The sequence below is a fragment of the Balaenoptera ricei genome, chromosome 2 (assembly GCF_028023285.1).
Source record: "Balaenoptera ricei isolate mBalRic1 chromosome 2, mBalRic1.hap2, whole genome shotgun sequence".
NCBI lineage: Eukaryota > Metazoa > Chordata > Mammalia > Artiodactyla > Balaenopteridae > Balaenoptera > Balaenoptera ricei.
Genome location: NC_082640.1, coordinates 29,628,979 through 29,648,320, shown reverse-complemented (window position 1 = coordinate 29,648,320; position 19,342 = coordinate 29,628,979). Strand labels below are relative to the sequence as shown.

At 39.9% G+C, this 19,342-nt stretch overlaps 1 protein-coding gene across 2 annotated transcripts in view; it reads right to left on the bottom strand.

Annotated features, from left to right (window-relative positions):
• The window catches only part of LARP4B (La ribonucleoprotein 4B), an 83,996-nt gene that overhangs the window by 16,201 nt on the left and 48,453 nt on the right, over positions 1–19,342 (bottom strand). For both annotated transcript variants that reach the window (XR_009500702.1, XM_059912244.1), the window contains exons 4-11: positions 18,487–18,625; positions 18,106–18,246; positions 5,891–5,969; positions 5,023–5,159; positions 2,346–2,449; positions 1,655–1,765; positions 407–460; positions 115–324 (exon numbers count right to left, since the gene is read on the bottom strand). Coding sequence is in view for 1 of the 2 variants with exons in the window: in XM_059912244.1 (XP_059768227.1) it covers positions 115–324; positions 407–460; positions 1,655–1,765; positions 2,346–2,449; positions 5,023–5,159; positions 5,891–5,969; positions 18,106–18,246; positions 18,487–18,625 (975 nt within the window). In the remaining variant the exon portion in view is untranslated. The remainder of the gene's footprint in view (positions 1–114; positions 325–406; positions 461–1,654; positions 1,766–2,345; positions 2,450–5,022; positions 5,160–5,890; positions 5,970–18,105; positions 18,247–18,486; positions 18,626–19,342) is intronic.

The window sequence follows — 19,342 nt, the reverse complement described above, 5'->3', positions numbered from 1 at the left end:
GCAAACGGCATCCGTATTGGTTTCCCCTGTTAGAGGAAGATCTTATTCTCCAAAGCACCCAGTGTCTGCGACAGGGTTGTCTGCCATAGAAGCTCCATTGAAGCCAGGACTCACCAAGGGCGGATCAAGATAGCTATGTGTCGCTGACCATGTCTGGGGGGCGATCAGGCTGTACAGAGGAAACTGCTGCTGGGGGCTGTAGACCGGAGGTAAGTAAAACGATGCGGTGTAGCGCTGCTGCGTGTACAGGCTCATGTCCAGAGGTCTAAAGCCATTCTTTGGCAAAAATGTGTTTATAGCTATTGCCTTCGCTTTTATCCGTGCCTGTTTGAAAACATGTAAGTTTCTGTTAGAACACTTAGGGACACTGGTTTGCAGATAAAGTATAACCAATGGTCTTGCTTACCTTAATTGGTTTTCCTTGAAAAGTTTTGACTTCTTCTCGCAGATATTTGTAAGCCTGAAGACAAAATCATTCATAACACCATTGTGTTAATCTTATAAATAAGATGAACCTACAATTAATTCAGCACCTCAAATAAGCAATTATATAGTTAAAATATAGTGGACAGGACCTAGCACAGTGATTCTTAACCTTTTTGGGTCACAGATTTCTTAAAAGATCCTGATAAGAGCTATGGAGCCCCTATCCAAAATTCTCATTAATGTAATATTGTAAATTGATTGTATGTCAATAAAAAAGAAAAAAAGGAAAAAAATTCTCATGAACAGTGTTTGTATACAATTTTGTAAGTGTTAACAGAAACCATAAAAGCAACCCACAGATCATAGGCTAAGAATCCTTACCCGGGAAAACAATGGATAACAAGGTCCTAGTAATAACCCCGATACGAACTTGGAATTACAGTTTAGGTAATGAAAGGATTAGGATCGCAATATTCAAAAGTCATTATTTGTGAAGCTCCTGATTCTGCTCCAAATTCTCCTACATAACTCCAAAGGCTCTGACCCATCTGACTCAGCCTCAGGCCATATTCCCCACGCAGGCAAGGGGGGCTTGCACCTGCTCCACAAACATGCCTTTTCTCACCTCCCATCACCTTGCTCCTCCTCGTCCTTCTTTCCCTTCCATCCAATTAAGACCCATCTTTCAGATTCTTGTTTCTCTCTTCTGAACCCACAGCAGCCTCACCATGTTAACGCCTCATACTCTACTACCATTCCTTTACGCAGGCTAGAGTTTCCCCTGAATATGATACTTCCTTCAAGGGCAGGGAGCCGTCTGAACTCCATGTCTCTCACAGAGCTTCTCAATGCCTTTTCAAGCACCTTGTAATACAAGGTTGCCCAGGGAAAGTTAGAGTTAGGTTCAAATTTCCCAAATACTTTTCAAATATTAAAACCTTTCTCCGTACAGAGATAAGAAAAGAACCAGTTTTCCTAGGCTGCCTGTCTTACATGTCCTTAGAAAATAACGTCTATGCTTTTCACATCGCTACAAAACTGTCTACACACACACTTATTTAGGTTTCTTCAACCTGATTTCCCTGCACCTTATGTTCACACTCAACACCACATGTGATCGTAATCTCCGTGCCCACGTTTAGTCCCACTATGTACTGACTGCTAAGTACTGGTAAACTCTGTCCTTTGTGGCAGAACAGGGTAGGGGGTAGGGGGAGGAAGAGCTTACCTGTTGTGCATCTGCTTCTGTTTCAAATGTAATAAACCAATTATCATTATAGGCAAATTCACAGTTTATAAATCTCGGTAAGTTATCTCCTTTAAATAGTGCTTCTACTTCCTACAGGAAACAGAGAGGTTAGAAATTAATTCTCAACTATGCCACTGTTTGTCCTCACCAAAGAAACACGGCGCCCAGTCTTAAGGACAGATGCCTAGAAGACAACCCCAGCACAGCCAGTCAAATTAAACCCAGAAATGCACCAATACTGGCACGTCGGCTCAGATCAAGCCACAGGCCACACTGGTGTTCACTGCATCCTTCTCATAGTGAAAATTTGTTTTGGAAAGTGATTTAACATAAAAATATGTTCTCTGCCTCAACCTGTTGGTTTACTATTCTTATTTTAAAATGAATAAATATTTAAACCTTTTCTCTTTCTAACTTCTAAATACTGAAGTTACCATAAACTCTCACTACTTTTTTCAGCGTGAAATGTGTAATGGAGCCCTGAGACCAAAAAGTTTGAGAACCACTCTTACAAATGAATCACACTGTAACTATCAGAGTGTGTAAATCTTGGGAAAAAAGTGTTACTGTACGTATTTTTGCTTTAAAATACATCTTCCAAAAACCACAGAAACAAACAAAAAACCCACCCAAAAAAGTCCAAGTTTCCTTCAGAGGAGAAATGACTTACTTCTATAGGGGTGGATTCAGGTATTTCACGTAATATTACTATGCAACGATTCTGATTTGGCCTTACTTTTTCTCCCTTCTCATCCACTTGGACTAAAGGTAAAGCTGTATAGAGAAGAGAAATGGATGATACACAAATATTAAAACAAATCAACCATTTGCACTACATCGTGATCTAACATAGATACTCTAGCGGGACGTGTTAGACTACATCGCCAGACGCATTAAAGAAAGCCGTATACGATGGGAAAACTATCAAAAGTCTTGATAGCTTAACACAAGCTATCAAAAGGTTTTAGACCAATCTTGCACATTACAATTAGGGACTCTGGGGAGCCCTGTGGGAGCTTTTTCCTGTCTCCTTACGACTTAATTTTGAACTCACAGAAGTTGTCAAGCACCCTTCACTCAGCCTTCCCTAACGATGGATCTTACACGACCACAATCCACCATCTAAACAAGGGTCAACACTGCCAGCACGGGGACAGGCCCAACTCAGGTTTCACCAGCTTTTGACTTATCTCCTTTTGTTAGGTTTTGTTTTTTGGTGTCACTCTACGAAATTCTATCACATGCAGACTCAGGTCATAGCACACAGGATCAAAATCAGGGCTCAGAGCTGTGTACCACCATGAAGACATATATTACCAACATCAGAAATGGAAACATCCCTTAGTACCAAAGCTAACTTTTGGGAAGTAGGATCCATGAGAGAAAAGAAAACTCAAGGCCCATGTGGTTTCTGGAGAATCCTACCAAATGTCAAGAAAAAAATAACAATTCTATAGTACAAACTCTTCTGAACTTAAGAAAGTACTTTCCACTTCAACCTATGAAGCCAGCAGTTCTTTGATACCCAAACTAAACAAAGGCATTACAAAACAAGAAAACTACAGACCAATATCTCCCATGAACAATAAAAATTCTTACCAAATTTTGCCAAATTGAATCTAAAAATATATAAAGATGGGAATACATAATGAATGACAAGTGGATTTTTCTCAGTAATGCGAGGTTGGTTTACCAAAAGAGATAAGCAATGTAATTCACCATATTAATGGACTAAAAAACAAAAAAAAAAACCCACACAACTATCTCATAGATGCAGAAGCATTTGACAAAATCCAACGTTCATTTCTGATAAAAATTCTCAGCTAACTAGGAATAGAAGGGAAACCTCCTCACTTACAAAAAAACCAACGTCTAGCATCTTTCTTACTAGAAGATGGGCCAAGGCAAGGATGCTGACTCTCCCCACTTCCATTCAACACAGCACTGGAGGCTTAAGCCAGGGCAATAATGCAAGAAATAGAAATTACATGCACCCAGACTGGGTGTAAGAAGGTAACCTTTTCATTTACTTTCATTCAAGCTGAGCTCTATGTAGAAAATCTGATACAATTTCCATAAAAAACTAGAATTGTGAGGTTCAAAAGCTTTAAGTATACAAGATTAATATTCAAAAATAAATTGTATTTCTACATACTAGCACCGAACAACTAGAAATTGAAATAAAAATATTTATGCCCAAATACGAAATACTTAGTTATAAATCTGGTAAGATATGAAACACCTGCACCATGAAAACTGCAAAACATTGCCAAGATAAAAATTTTTAAGATTTTTCTAAATGAATGGAGAGATATCCTATGTTCATGAATTGGAAAACCCAATATTGTTAAAATGTCAATACTCCCCAAATTGATTTATAGATTTCATGTAATCCCAGTAAAAATACCAATAGGACCTTTTGAAAAACCAAAACGTCGATTCTAAAATTCACATGGAAATGCCAAGCATTTGGAAGAGCCAAAACAAAGCTGGAGATTTTGCAACTACTCTAAGATGTACTATAAAAGCCAGTACCATCCAGACACTACAGCAATGGCATCAAAACAGACAAAATAGATCGAGGACAGACATACGACCCAGAGAGAAACCCACACATACAGGGATAAATGATTCTCACAATGGCACAAAGGCAGTGCAGTGGAGAAGCAGAGTGTTTTCAACAAATGCGCTGGAAGAGCAGCACATTCACATGCAAGGGGGTAGAGAGCTCATACCACATACAAAAATCAGCTGACAATAGATCACAGGCCTAAAAATGTAAACCCTAAAACTAAAACTTCTAGGAGAAAATCCTTTTGACCCTGAATTAAGCAAAGATTTCTTAAGCACAATACCAAAAGCAAGATCCATAAAAGAAAAAAATTAATAAACTGGACTATATAAAAAAATTGAAAACTCTGCTTTTCAAAAGACATTATTAGAACAAAAAGAGAAGCCACAGACTGGGAGAATGTATTTGCAAATCACATCTCCAATAAGGACAAATACAGATACATGCATCTCAAATTGCACACAAATATACGCCCCTCAAATCTCACCTGTAATAAAACTAATTAAAAAAAAAAGTGGTGGGGGTGGGGCATCTGAACAGACAGCTCAGAAAGGCAGCACATGAAAAGACTGCCCAGTGTCATCAGGCACTAAATAAATAGAAATTAAAACTACAATGAGATACCACCACACACCTGCTAGAAAACCTACAATGGCCCATCTGTGACGCCAGGCCGGGTACCTTAGCACAAATGGCTGTGAATCTAAGCATCACACTGGCAAGAAAATTGCTGTCAAGACCACGTACGATGCAGCCTGGGCTGCAGTCTACTTACACCTCAGCACCTCGACAATCAGGTCCATGTCGGTGCTGAGCTTCTTGATGTGGTCCAGGTTAGCTACCGTGGTGATTGGCACGTACTGATCACTGTCCATCTGCGATATAAGGTACATGTCACTAGCAAGGTTCTCCCTGGAGAAAGAAGACAATCTCTCTTAATTCACAACTTCTTTAAAAGGAAGCTTCACAAGAGGCACGAGTGTGGCACGGTACTGCCCTGGAGTGAGAGCTGAGTTCAAACCCCGCCCCTGCGATTTGCCATCTCTCTGACCTTAGGTCGATTTTGTCAAAGACATCTGGGGAGGCAGAGAGAGCAAAAGTAAAAGTGTACTGCACTTTATATGATCAAAATTAATGAGCAGGTAAATCTTTTTAAAAATGTATTTATAGCTTATCTTTGTTCTAAAAAGTGTTTGAGTAGCTTTTTAAAAATAGAAACACAACTTCTTAAAGTAAGGAAACCCAGCTAAGAGAATGAAAAAGTAAGAAAAATGTGATAAGGCCAAGAAGGGCTGGTGCCCAGAGTGCCTGCAGTTCAGTTCAGGCTGGAACACTTGTTAGAGGGGCTGTGACTCCAACTCTGGCCTCAACAGCCCTCTGCAGCAGAGGACGGAAAAGCAGTAAAGTGACCAACAGCATGACCCACGACTACAACCTGTGAGGCTGACCACCTATGGCCCCACCATCAGAGTCCAAGTCCGTGGGGAGGGGATGGGGGTAGGGGGGATCTCGACTTCCTACAGATGGACGTACAGACACAGATGTTAAGAGATACTCCTTCCGTGTAAAGCATGACATCTGTACATAGTAGCAGTGCACAACACCTTAGATATCAGATACTAGAAAAACACTACCATCCTCACCTAGACAAGCAGAATTCCAATGTTTTTTTAAGTACTTCCCGGGGGTCTTCCTGGCTTTCTGGTTGAGATTCATTTCCTCCTACAGAGAAGCAATGGAAAAATGGCTTAAATTTACCAAGCACATGATTCAGTATAGCAATTCTAATGTTTTCAATATACATAGTAATTTATCTACATAATGTATACAGAATATAACAAAAATGATATTTTACAAGGCAATCATAGGCAAAAAAACAAACCAAAAAAACCCCTCTCCCCCAAACAAAAACACAGTTTCAAAAAATAACCTGAGGGCTTCCCTGGTTGCACAGTCGTTAGGAATCCACCTGCCAATGCAGGGGACACGGGTTCGATCCCTGGTAAGGGAAGATCCCACATGCCGCGGAGCAACTAAGCCCACGCACCACAACTCTAGAGCCCATGAGCCACAACTACCGGGCCTGCGAGCCACAAGTACTGAAGTCCAAGCACCTAGAGCCCATGCTCCGCAACAAGAGAAGCCACTGCGATGAGAAGCCCGTGCACTGCAAGGAAGAGTAGCCCCTGCACGCCGCAACTAGAGAAAGCCCGCGAGCAACAACGAAGACCCAACGCAGCCAAAAAAAAAACAAAAAAAACCCCTGAGGAGTAGGATTTATTAGCAAAGTTTAGCAGGTGCTTTTTATTACAAAATAAGTATAAGCTTATTTAATGCTTTGTCTCAATTCAAAAAGGATTTTCAGGTAACTTAGAAGCACACGAGATACTAAAAATATAATAAAATATACAGGAAATAATCAAAATAACTTAAAAGTTTTTTTGCGCACTACTATATAGATTTGCATGGCATAATGATACATGAAGAACTTTCTAACAAGAGACACTTGTATTTTAAAAGTCAAAGTTAAAGACCATCAAAAAAGCAAAGACAAAGTGGGAACACTGATGACAAATAAGGACAGAGAGCTCATGTGTGTTTTATATAAAGAGCTTTAACAAAATCCATCCCCCACCAGCAAAAAACAAAACAAAACAAACAAAACCAATGGAGCAAATGAGACAAAATCAGCAATGGCCGTTGAAACCACAATCTCATTTCATTCCTTCATCCAGAAAGGCCTCTCCTGAGCACCATTTAAATTCACATTGAACAGATATGTCCTGTCTCTCCTTTAGCTATCTCCTGCATGCCGGGCACTGCTGTAGAACTGCTTATTCATCCTCAGTGAGGCAGTGTCTGCTCTCATTGGGAGGCAATCAATAGTCAAACAAGTCAACAGTAAACAGGGAGAATATGACACAAAGGAGAAAACCACAGGGCACGGGCAGACCTAAATGTGCAGAAGGAAGAATCAGCAAGCTTGAAGACAGGTCACGTGAAATTAGCCAGTTACAGGAACAAAGAGAAAAAAGAATGCAGAACGAGGAAGAAAGCCTACGTGACTTGTGACATACCACCAACTGTATTTCTATACACTAACAACAAACTACCCGAAAAAGAAATTAAGAAAACAATCCCTTTCACAACTGCATCCAAAAGAATTAAATACCTAGGAATAAATCCAACCAAGGAGGAGAAAGATCTGTAAGCTGAAAACTTTAAGATATTGATGAAAGAAATTAAAGACAACTAAATGAAAAGATACCCCATGTTCCTGGATTGGAATAATTAATATTGTGAAAATCTCCATGTAAAAATTTCCAAAGCAATCTACAGATTCAATACAATCAATTCCTATCAAAATTCCAATGGCATTTTTCACATAAATACATCAAACAATCCTAAAATTTGTATGGAACCACAAAGACACTGAATAGCAAAAGCAATCTTGAGAATGAAGAACAAAAGTGGAAGCATCATACTTCCTGATTTCAAACTACTTTAAAAAGCTACAGTAATCAAAAAAGTATGGTACTGGCATAAAAACAGACATATAGACCAATGGAACAGAATTGAGAGCCCAGAAATAAACCCACATATTTATCATCAACTGATTTTCAACAAGGCTGCCAAGAATACTTAAGGGGGAAAGGACAGTCTCTTCAATAAACAGTGTGGGAAAAGCTGATGGCCACATGCAAAAGAATTAAATGGAACCCTTATCTTACATCATATACAAAAACCAACTCAAAATGAATTAAAGACTTAAATGTAAGACCTGAAACCATAAAACTACAGAAAAATATGTAGGAAAAAATGTCCTATACATCGGTCTTGGCAACAATTTTTTTGGATATGACACCAAAAGCACAGGCAACAAAAGCAAAAATAAACAAGTGGGACACTACATTCCATTCAAAAGCTTTTGTACAGCCAAGGAAAGCATCAACAAAATGAAAAAGCAACCTACTGAACAGGAGAAAATATTTACAAATCATGTACCTGATAAAGGGTTAATATCCGAAACATATAAGGAACTCACACAACTCAGTAGCAAAAAAAACTCTGATTAAAAAATGGGTAAAAGACCTAAATAGACATTTTTCCAAAGAAGACATACAGATGGCCAAGTGGCACATGAGAAGATGTTCAATATCTCTCATCACTAGGGATGTGCAAGTCAAAAACCACAATGAGGATCACCTCACACCTGTTAGAATTGTTATTATCAAAAAAAGGTAACAACAAGTGTTGGCAAGGATGTGAAGAAAAGGGACCCCCTGTGTATTATTGGTGGGAATGTAAATTGGTGCAGCCAATGGAACACTATGGAAAAGTGTGGAGGTTCCTCATGAACTTAAAAATAGTACTCACTACCACATGATCCAGCAATCCCACCAGTGGGCATATATACAAAGGAAAGGAAATCAGGATCTCAAAGATATGTCTGCACCTCCATGGTCACTCGAGTATTATCTACAATAGCCAAGACGTGGAAACAACCTAGTCTACTGATGGATGAATGGATAAAAAAAAATGTGGTATATACACACACACACACACACACAAAATGGAATATTATTCCACAAGAAAGAAGGAAATTCTGCCATTTGCAAAAACATGAATGAATCTGGAGAATATTATGCTAAGTGAAATAAGTCAGACAGAACCCCAAAAAACTACACAATGTCACGTATATGTGGAATCTAAAAAAACTGAACACATGGAACCAGAGGGTAGAACCATGGCTGCCAGGGGCTGGAGGTGGGAAAATGGAAAGATGTTGATCCAAGGGTACAAACTTTCAGTTATAAGATGAATAAGTTCTGGGGATCTAATGTACAGCGTGGTGATTATAATTAATAATACTGTATTGTGTACTTGAAATTTGCTGAGAGTAGATCTTGTGTTCTCAGCATACCAAAAAAAAAAAAGGTAAGTATGTGAAGTGATGGGTATCAAACCATCATGTTGCTGTATACCTTAAGTATAATTAATTTTTACGTGTCAATTATACCTAAATAAAGCTAGAAAAAACTGTAACCTCCCCTACCATGATTTGTCTTTTTCACTGTGTTTATCACCCTTACATTATATAACACGAACATATTTATTATGTGTATTATGAACAGTCTGTCTCTGCCCGATAAGACGTAAGCACCAGTAGGGCAAAGGCTTTCATCGATCATATTCACTGATGTGTCCTAAGTAAATCTGGCACGTGGTGGGTTTTGAATAAGTATTTTTTTTATTTAAAAAAAATAAAAAAGAATAAGTGAAGCAAGTGTTCCAGATGTAGAGCATCGGCTCCTGAGAGATAGACACACGATGGTTGTGGGCCCGGGCTCAGGAAGCGGGAAGCAGATGGAAGCCAGCGGGCTCAATGAGTTCAGGGTGCGGGACAGAGTGCACTGGGAGGGCGCCCAGAGGCGCGGGGGAACCCCCGGAGGCAGGCGCGTGTTCTATGCACAGCACAGGTATGATGGACTCCCTGAGGCCAGGAAAGAACCACTTGAAAGGAAGAAGGGAGCTCACATATCCTGCTCCACAGTGCCTGCTCCACCAGCTGGCCTGGAAGACCTCATGCTCACAGAGCCCCAAACACACTGGCAAGAGGAGAGAAGGGTCTGGCCTCAGAAGTGGGAAATAATGAGCCCCAGACTGAGCACTGCTCCACTCATGCCTAACAAATCATAAAACAAGATATGAAAGGATCAATTTGTTTCCAAGTAACTTTGTGGCATCCTGGAACAAGAACCAAAATATTTATAGAAATATAAAAATATTAAGTACCTAACAAAGTCAAATCCAGTCCAACCAAAAATTACAGTGAGTGTAAAGAAACCTATCCCGCACAGATGTTAACATTAACTGACAAAGACATTGTAATGGTTATCCTACCTGTACCCCACATGCTCCAAAGGTTAGGTAGAAACATGAAAAATATAAAAAAAGACCCAAATAGAATTTGTACAGATGAAAACTACAATGTCTGATATCAAAAATATAGTTTGTGAAATTAACAACTGATCAGATAGAAGACTAGTGAACTTGAAGATATAAGAGAAACTTTCCAAAATGAAACAGAGAAATAAGATTATTTTTAAAAAGGACAGAGGATCACTTCGAGGGACTTAATATAGGTATAACCAGAGATCATGTAGGAGAAGAAATGGCAAGGTGGGGGAGGAGCATTTGAAGAAATTACAGCCAAGATATTCCAAGTTTGATGAAAACATTTACAAATCACAGATCAAGAAGCTCAACAAACCCCAACCACAAGAAACAAGAAGATTACCTTTAAGATACATCATAATCAAAATACTCAAAACCACTATAATGAGGAAAATCTTAAAAGCAGCAAGATTTTAAACAGTGGAACAAAGTTAAGGATGATAGCGTTATCAGAAATAATGCAGGTAAAAAGAGAGCACCACAGCATCTTTAAGGCCAAGAGAGGGAGATCAGGATTTACACACAGGAATAAAGAATACCAGAAATGCTAACTGCATGGATAAGTATGGAAGCTTGCTTTCTTATAAAATACCATTTTCCAGTACAAGGAACCAAGGTTCCTTGAAGAAATGGCTGATTCTAGGACCAGAGCAGGGAGAATGAGAAAACAACAACAACAACAACAACAAACCCTTCACTGATGGGGTAGGTCAGATGGAGGAGCCAACTAGAAGAGCTTCCAATGGCCAAAGGTAGAGCATCTGAGCAATCAAATAAAGCAGTGATGATTTTTACACATGGATACAATAAACACCCATGAGTCCACACTGATACAAGTCAATGGCTGAACAAATAAATAAATGAGGGAGAAGAGACAAATCCCTATGCATAAGAGTTCCAAGTTATTTACGTAGATTCCCTGCCCTCATGAAGGGGTCATTCCTTAAGTGTAGGCTGGGTACAGTCAGTGACTTCCTTCCAAAGAGCACCACATGGAAAGAGGGAGGAAAAAAAGAGTAACTTCACAGTTGAGAAAGCTAATAATAAACCTACTTCAGCCAACTGGTCAAGGTCAACATCAACCGTAATAAATCATGCTGATAGTATGTACCCTTAAAATGATGGGATGAAAACTGCTTTTGACCTCTGTGGTATTCCTTCCCTCAAACCCATCACGATGAGAAAAACATCAAATGAATTCCAGTACCATACAAAATAACTGACCAGTACTGCTCAAAACTATCAAGGTTATCAAAAACAAGTAAAGTCTGAGAAACTGTTACACCCAAGAGGAGCCTAAGAACACATATCAACTAAATGTAACATGGTGTCCTGGGACAGAAAAAGGACATTAGGTAAAACGTACCAACACTGGTTCAGTAATTGTGGCAAATATATCATATAAATGTAAAATGTTAACAGGAGAAAATGAATGCTGCGTCTGTGGGAACTCTCTGTACTCAATCTTCTCAATTTTTCTGTAAGTCTAAAGCTATTCTAAAACAAATAGCAAGGTGAGAGACTCAAACCTAACCATGTCAATTACCGCAGTAAACGTTAATGTTCTAAACATTTAAATTAAAGGCAGAGACCATAGGCTCTGACTTCTGATCCAAATGAGATGAATAAAATTGACAAATCTCTACCCAGATTGACTAGGGGGTGGAGGGGAGAAAAGACAAATTACCAATAACAGGAATGAGTGATGTGACATGACTACAGATTCTACAGATATTAAAAGTATACACAGAATATTATGAGCAATTCTATGCAATAACTGAAAATTTAGATGAAATGGACAAAGTACATAAGTAAAGACGTAAGTAACCAAAGCTTTCTCAAGAAGAAATATACCTGAGTAGCCCTATATAAAAAAACAAACTGTAGCTGACAACTTTCCCACAATCAATACTCTAGGCTCAGATGGCTTCATTCTTCATTTAAGGAAGAAATAAACTCTTCCCAAAAATTTAATAGGAGGGAAAACATCAAAAATAAAACTATAGAGCAATATTCCTCATGAACACAAGTGTACAAATTCTAAGCAAAATTATAGCCAGTCTAATCCAACAATGTATCAGAAGTGTATTACATCCTGACCCAGTGAGGCTTACCCCAGGAATTTAAGGTTGGTTAAACATTAAAAAAAAAAAATCAATGTAATTCATCTTAACGCACTAAAAAAGAAAAAAATATTTGATCATTGCCATAGATGAAGAAAAAGTATCACAAATTCCTCTTTAACCATTCCTCTTTAAAACTCTAAGCAAATCATAACAGAAGGGTACCTGTCAACCGATAAAGGTCATATATGCAGAACTACAACTAACATTATACTTAATGGTGAAAGACAATGTTTTCCTCCCTAAGATCAGTCAGGTGTTTGCTCTCACCACATCTGTTCACCTTTGTAAGGAAAGATCTAATTAGTGCAACCAGGCAAGATAAAGGAATAAAAGGCACCAAATTGGTAGGAAATAAAACTGAATTTATTCACAGATAACATGATAGCCTATATAGAACATCCAACAGAATCTACAAAATAGTTTCTAAAACTAATAAGTGAGCTTAACAAGTTTTCAGGGTATGATATCAATTTATAAAAATTAATTATATTTCTATCTACTGGTAACAAATAGTTGCAGATTGAATTTTTAAAAACCACTTACAATAGCACCAAAAAATATGAGATACTTAAGGATAAATTGGACAAAAGATGTGAAAAGCCAGTAGGTTGAAAACTGAAAAATACAGTCAAGAGAGATTAAAGAAGATCTGAACAAGTGGAGACATACACCATGTCATGAACAGCTAGCCAAGATGTCAATCTTCTCCAGCTGATCTACAGTCAATGAAATCCCAATAAAAATCTCAGCATTCTATAGAAATTGACCGGCTCATTCTAATTTGCATGGAAATGGAAAGGACCTAGAATAGCCAAAATAACTCTGAAAAAGAACAAAACTGGAAGGCTAATACTACCTGTTTTTAAGAATTATTTACAGTAAGCAAAACAGCGTGGTTTTGTTGTCCCAAGAGATGGATGGAGAAGAGACAGTCCAGAGACAAACCGACATACTCAGGGACAAATGATTCTGACAGAGGCACAAAGGCAGTGCAGTGGGGAAAGGAGAGTCTTTCTGACGAATGGTACTGGAACAGTTTCTGACGAATGGTACTGGAACAGTTGCATATCTACATGTGAGAAAAAAACAAAAAAGAACTTTGCTTCACACCTCACACCACATACAAAAATTAACTTAAAATGGGCCACAGACCTAAAAAATGTAAAATTTATGGGCTTCCCTGGTGGCGCAGTGGTTGGGAGTCTGCCTGCCAATGCAGGGAACACGGGTTCGAGCCCTGGTCTGGGAGGATCCCACATGCCGCGGAGCAAATGGGCCTGTGAGCCACAATTGCTGAGCCTGCGCGTCTGGAGCCTGTGCTCCGCAACAAGAGAGGCCGCGATGGTGGGAGGCCCGCGCACCGTGATGAAGGGTGGCCCCCGCTTGCCGCAACTGGAGAGGGCCCTCGCGCAGAGACGAGGATCCAGCACAGCCATAAATAAATAAATAAAGCACACCTAGTATAGTGTAATTTAAAAAAAAAAATGTAAAATTTAAAATCATACAACTTATAGTAGAAAAGCTTTGCAACCTTGAATTAAATAAGGATTTCGCAGGAAAAACACCAAAAGCAAGATCCATAATTGGACGATATAGAAGATTTTAAACTTTTGCTTTTCAAAAGATACTGTTAGGAGAACAAAAAGACAAGCCACAGACTGGAAGGATGTATTTGCAAGTTACATATCTGGTAAAGACTTGTGCCCAAAGAACTCTCAACTCTATAATAAATCAACCCAGTAAGAAAATGGGCAAAAGACTTGAACAGACTCTTCACCAAAGAAAACATACACACATGAAAAGATGTTTTGCACCGTTAGTCATTAGGAAAATACAAAGTAAAACCACAATAAGATTCCACTGCCTACCTTTTAGAATGGCTAACATTAAAAAGACTGACCGTATCAAGTGCTGGTGAGGACGTGGAGCTGCTGGAGCTCTGATCCACTGCAGGCGGGAGTGCAAAGGGTACAGCTACGGAACACAGCTCTACCATTTCTTAAGAAGATAAACCTATGCCTAACAGATGATGCATCTACTCCATTCCTATGTATTTACCCAAGAGAAATGAAAACATATGTACATACAAACCCCTGTTTATAAATGTCCACAGCAGCCTTATTTGTAAGAGCCTCAAACTGGAAACAATCCAAATATTCATCAGCAGGTGAATAGAAAAACAAACTGTGGTATATGATGGAATGGAATACTATTTGGCAATAAAAAGGAAAGGCCCATAAATGTTATTACATGAATGAATCTCAAAATTAGTAAGTAAAAAAAGCCTGAGGAAAAGAACACATACTATAAAACTCCATTTACATAAAATTCTAGAAAACCCCAAACTAATCTACAGTGACAGGAAGCAGATGAGCGGTTGGCAGGGGCAGGGAGAGGGCAGGAGGAAGGGCACAGGTAGCTTCGTTATCTTGACTGGGTCATGGTTTTTCATGTGTACACACACCTCATCAAATTAGGTAGAGAAATCAGTGAGGAAGGGAAGAATCAGCAAGTCAATTCTAGAATGCACTGAATACTGTGCTTTAAACTAAGGAAAATAAAACTTATAGAAAGGCTAGGATATTCCAAACATGTGATGTTTATGGTACATCAATTACGCTTCATTAATGCTCTATACACCACGGTTGGTAGGTGTGAAACAGCCGTCCAGAAGCTGGGCTGCACAGGGCCACGCAGCCCCACTAGTCCGAGACCGTGAACGGAAAATGAGACCATTCCACACTGCTATAATTTTTTCTTCAGCCACATCTGTCTATCTGCTCAGGAACAGACACAGAGTAGGTAGAGAATTATCTTTAAACAAGTTGGAGGCATTTGCTAAGCAACTGTGAAGAAGTTAGATGCAAGGAAGTAACTGAAATGATGGTCTGTGTAATTCAGGCAGAGTGAGGAGGGAAGCAAGGGTCCAGGCGGGCATGTGACCACAAAGGTCAGTGAGTGCCAACCGAAGCAGCAATCGTGCGGATGAGGTCTTCGTGAGGCCCCTTCAAGGGGAAAACAAACAAATATTTAATGCCAAACACTTACACGGTGCTTATTATGTACCTCTCGTACATAACACCACAGCTGGCGGTGAGAAAGGGAGGGCAGGCTTTCTCAGTCATGTAACCTTCTCTAACCCAAGCGTGTCTCCAGACAGTCACACAGGGGCCTGAACACGCTCCACAGGCAGCTGCTCTGCTCAACTGCTGGCAGCCAATTTGGGGGAGCTATTTCTTTCCACTCAAGCTTTCCCATCCAACTGGCAATAATGAGAGTGTAGCCTACCCCTTAGGTCTGTTGGGGTTTTAAAAATTGTTTGGTCTTTTAGATCAAGGCAGAAACAAAATCAGAGGCGAGCAATTGGTGTCCCATTACCTACAGCCATTTCTATGCTGGCCCACACCCTGGACCCCAAAAGAGAACTGCTCTCTTCCTCTTTTCCTTCTTCTGAAAAGCTTTAAATATCCCTTTTACAGAAAGCCAACTGCTTTCGGGTTTGACTCTCAATTTCGACATTAACGTTCCCTCTCTGTACTTTTATCGACGTTTTGCCCTACAGTCAGTTTTCCGCTTCTCCTATTTAAATCTGATTTGCCTTTCAGGAACTATTCAGGTCTTACATTCCCTGTGAGGCCTCTGGACCAGAACCTCTCACCTCTGCATCAACAGAAGAGTCAGTTTAAAGGAGAATCAAAGGAAGCAGTGAAAGGTACACTGTTTAGGGAAAGATTTAACAAGCTGAATTTTTAAAAGCACACAAACCTCTGAACAGGGCGAGGGTGGCCATTGTCAGTACATGTGTGCACAGAGGTATCGGACTGGAAATGGCCTGGGGCTCCGATGGCGTGTTGGGACCACCTAGTGTGCACCCCAGCTCGCTCCAGCCCCTCTGGCTCTGGCCTGCTCTCCACTAGGGTGGAGGAACCACTGTGGGGTCAGGGGGTCTGCACACATTTAGAGGGAATGGAACCAGCTCAAACTCAACCCTCAAGGCTTCTGTTCCAGCACCATGGGCCCCCCAAACCACCCTCCCCAGCCATCATAGTTACCTGTTTCACCTAATTTCGTAGAGACAGAGAAAGTTAAACAAAATGAGAAGACAGAGGAATATGTTTCAAATGAAAGAAAAGAAAAAACCCTGTAAAAACCCCTAATGAAACAGATAAATAATTTACCAGATAAAAAATTCAAAGCATTAGTAATAAGAATGCTAACTGAACTAGGGGAAGGATAGATGAACACAGTGAGAATTTTAACGAGAAACTAGGAAACATAAAAAAGAACCAGTTGGAACTGAAGAATACAATAACTGAAATGCGAAAGACAGTACAGGAAATGAAAGCAGACTAGGCGACACAGAAGAACACATAAGTGATCTAGAAGATAGAATAATGGAAATCATCCAATAAGAACAGCAAAGAGAAAAATAAATTTTTTAAAATGAGGATAGTTTGGGACTTCCTTGGTGGCACAGTGGTTAAGAATCCACCTGCCAATGCAAGGGACATGGGTTCAAGCCCTGGTCCAGGAAGATCCCACATGCTGTGGAGCAGCTAAGCCTGTGCATCACAACTACTGAGGCCCACGTGCCTAGAGCCTGTGCTCTGCAACAAGAGAAGCCACCACAATGAGAAGCCCGAGCACCACCACAACGAGTAGCCCCTGCTCGCCGCAGCTAGAGAAAGCCCGCGTGCACCAACAAAGACCCAACACAGCCAAAAAAATAAATAAATGAAATGAAATGAAATGAGGATAGTTTAAGGGACCTCTGGGATAACATCAAGCATACTAACAATCACATTATAGGGGTTCCAGAAGGAGGAAAGAGAGAGAAGGGGGTAGAAAATGTATCTGATGAAATTATGGCTGGAAACTTCCCAAGGCTGAAGAAGTAAACAGATATCCAGGTACAGGAAGCACACAGGGTCCCAAACAAGATGAACCCAGGGACCCACACCACAACATATCATAATTAAAATGGTAAAGGTTACAGAGAGAATTCTAAAGACAACAAGAGAAAAACAAACAGTCACATACAAGAGAACCCCCATAAGGCTATCAGCTGATTTTCCTGCTGAAATTCTGCAGGCCAGAAGAGAGTGACATGATATAATTAAAGTGCTGAAAGGGAAAAACCTGCAACCTAGGATACTCTATCCAGCAAGATTATCCTTCGGAATTGAAGAAGAGATTAAAGAACGTCTCAGACAAGCAAAAAACTAAAAGAATTCAATACTTAAACCTACACTAAAAGAAATGTTGAAGGGTCTTCTTGAAGTGGAAAAGAACTAAGAATCTATTGGAAAGGGAAAATCCCACTAGGAAAGGCAGACATATAGCAAGGAATGAAGATTACTTAAATAAGTCAGTATGTAGATAAGGATACAAACTGTAAAAGCAACTATAACTACAATGCACAGTTAAGGGAGAAACAAGAATATACAAACAAAATGACATCAAAAACAAAATGTGGGGGAGAGGAGTAAAAAAAGAAGGATCTTTTAGAATGTGTTTGAACTTAAATGACTATCAGTTTAAAACAAGTAGATATAGTTATAGGTTAACATATATGAGGAACCCCATGGTAACCACAAATCAAAAACCTACAATAGATACACAAAAGCTAGAGAGAAAAGAACACAAGCATGACACTAAAGAAATAATCAAACCACAAGGGAAGAAACAAAAAAGAAGAAATGAACAACGAATTAAAAATGCAACATAAAGAAGCCCATACTCTATATGAAAATGAATTTATAAAACAGCTTTACCCGTCTCGCTATTTTCAGGCGGTGATTCATACTCTGAGTGGTCCAGACCCAAAGTGCTCATGGCTGTCTGGTCTGACTCCGGTAAATCTGACAGTGCAGCATTCTCATGACTTTTGTCACCATCACCATTGGTGTCCAATCCTGTAATTAAGAATTTCACCCCAAAAGGCAGGGTTAGAAGAATAGCCTTCTCTTAAAACAAAACAAAAGACTTATACCTGCAGTTACTTGACCTTTTTAACTTGACTGTGAGAAACCTCGTTGCTCTTAAATACTGTCACTAACCATGACACAGATCTTAAAACACTTTCCCAAAGATGAACTACAAGGAAACAAAGCCGAAGCCAAGAGGAAAGATGCCCCTCGCCCCCACCCACTCACCCTCCTGGCCACGGTCGGGCGTCGCCTCCCAGGCTGCGCTCACACTGCCATCCGCTGCACTACTTGCTTCCAAGTGTAACACAGGAGTCCCCCATACTTTTGCATTAGGGTTTAGCTCTGAAACCTTGGCCGTTGGTACCTAAGAAAAAATGTGATATATTCATTTGTATCCAAATTTCAATCAAATGCAATTTTACTTACTAATTCAGAGTTAAAACACATCCACCTTAGAGAATTTATGCGAAAAAGGCTGAACCTATTTACACGTACGTTTAGGATGAAATCAAGTGCAAAAGTAATAAAAGTTGATGTACTCAGAACTCAACTCACCAGCAGATTTTAAGTTCTTACTAAGTAGAAGGCTCTCTAGAAACAGGAATGAAAGAGCCCCTGCCTTCATGGAGATATCTGATCAACTGTGTAACTGATAAATAACTGGTGATCCAATTATCATCTCTGTTCCAGATTCCCAACACAATTCACAGATTTAGAAATCTGAATATCGATGGATAAAATGTTAAAATAAAGCTTGAACACTCACAGAAGTAAAGGCTGCAGAAAATGAAAGTCTGTCGGAGAGGTGCCTGGTGTGGCCACTCTTTGTGCTCATTTCCAGTTACTCGGCCTCCTCGCTGTTCTGGACACACCGGGCCCTTCTGCTTGCCCGGCTCCATTTGACCAGAACACTCCCAGACATCCGCACGGCTGGCTCACGCCTTCACACCCCTTGCGGATTGCTGAGGTCTTCCCTGGCACACTCTACTAAACCCACAACCACCCCTGGATTTTTCCTCTCCTGCTTACAAACCTTGAGTGGCTCCCAAAATCTAAAAGAAAGTTGACGTCCCGGGGACAG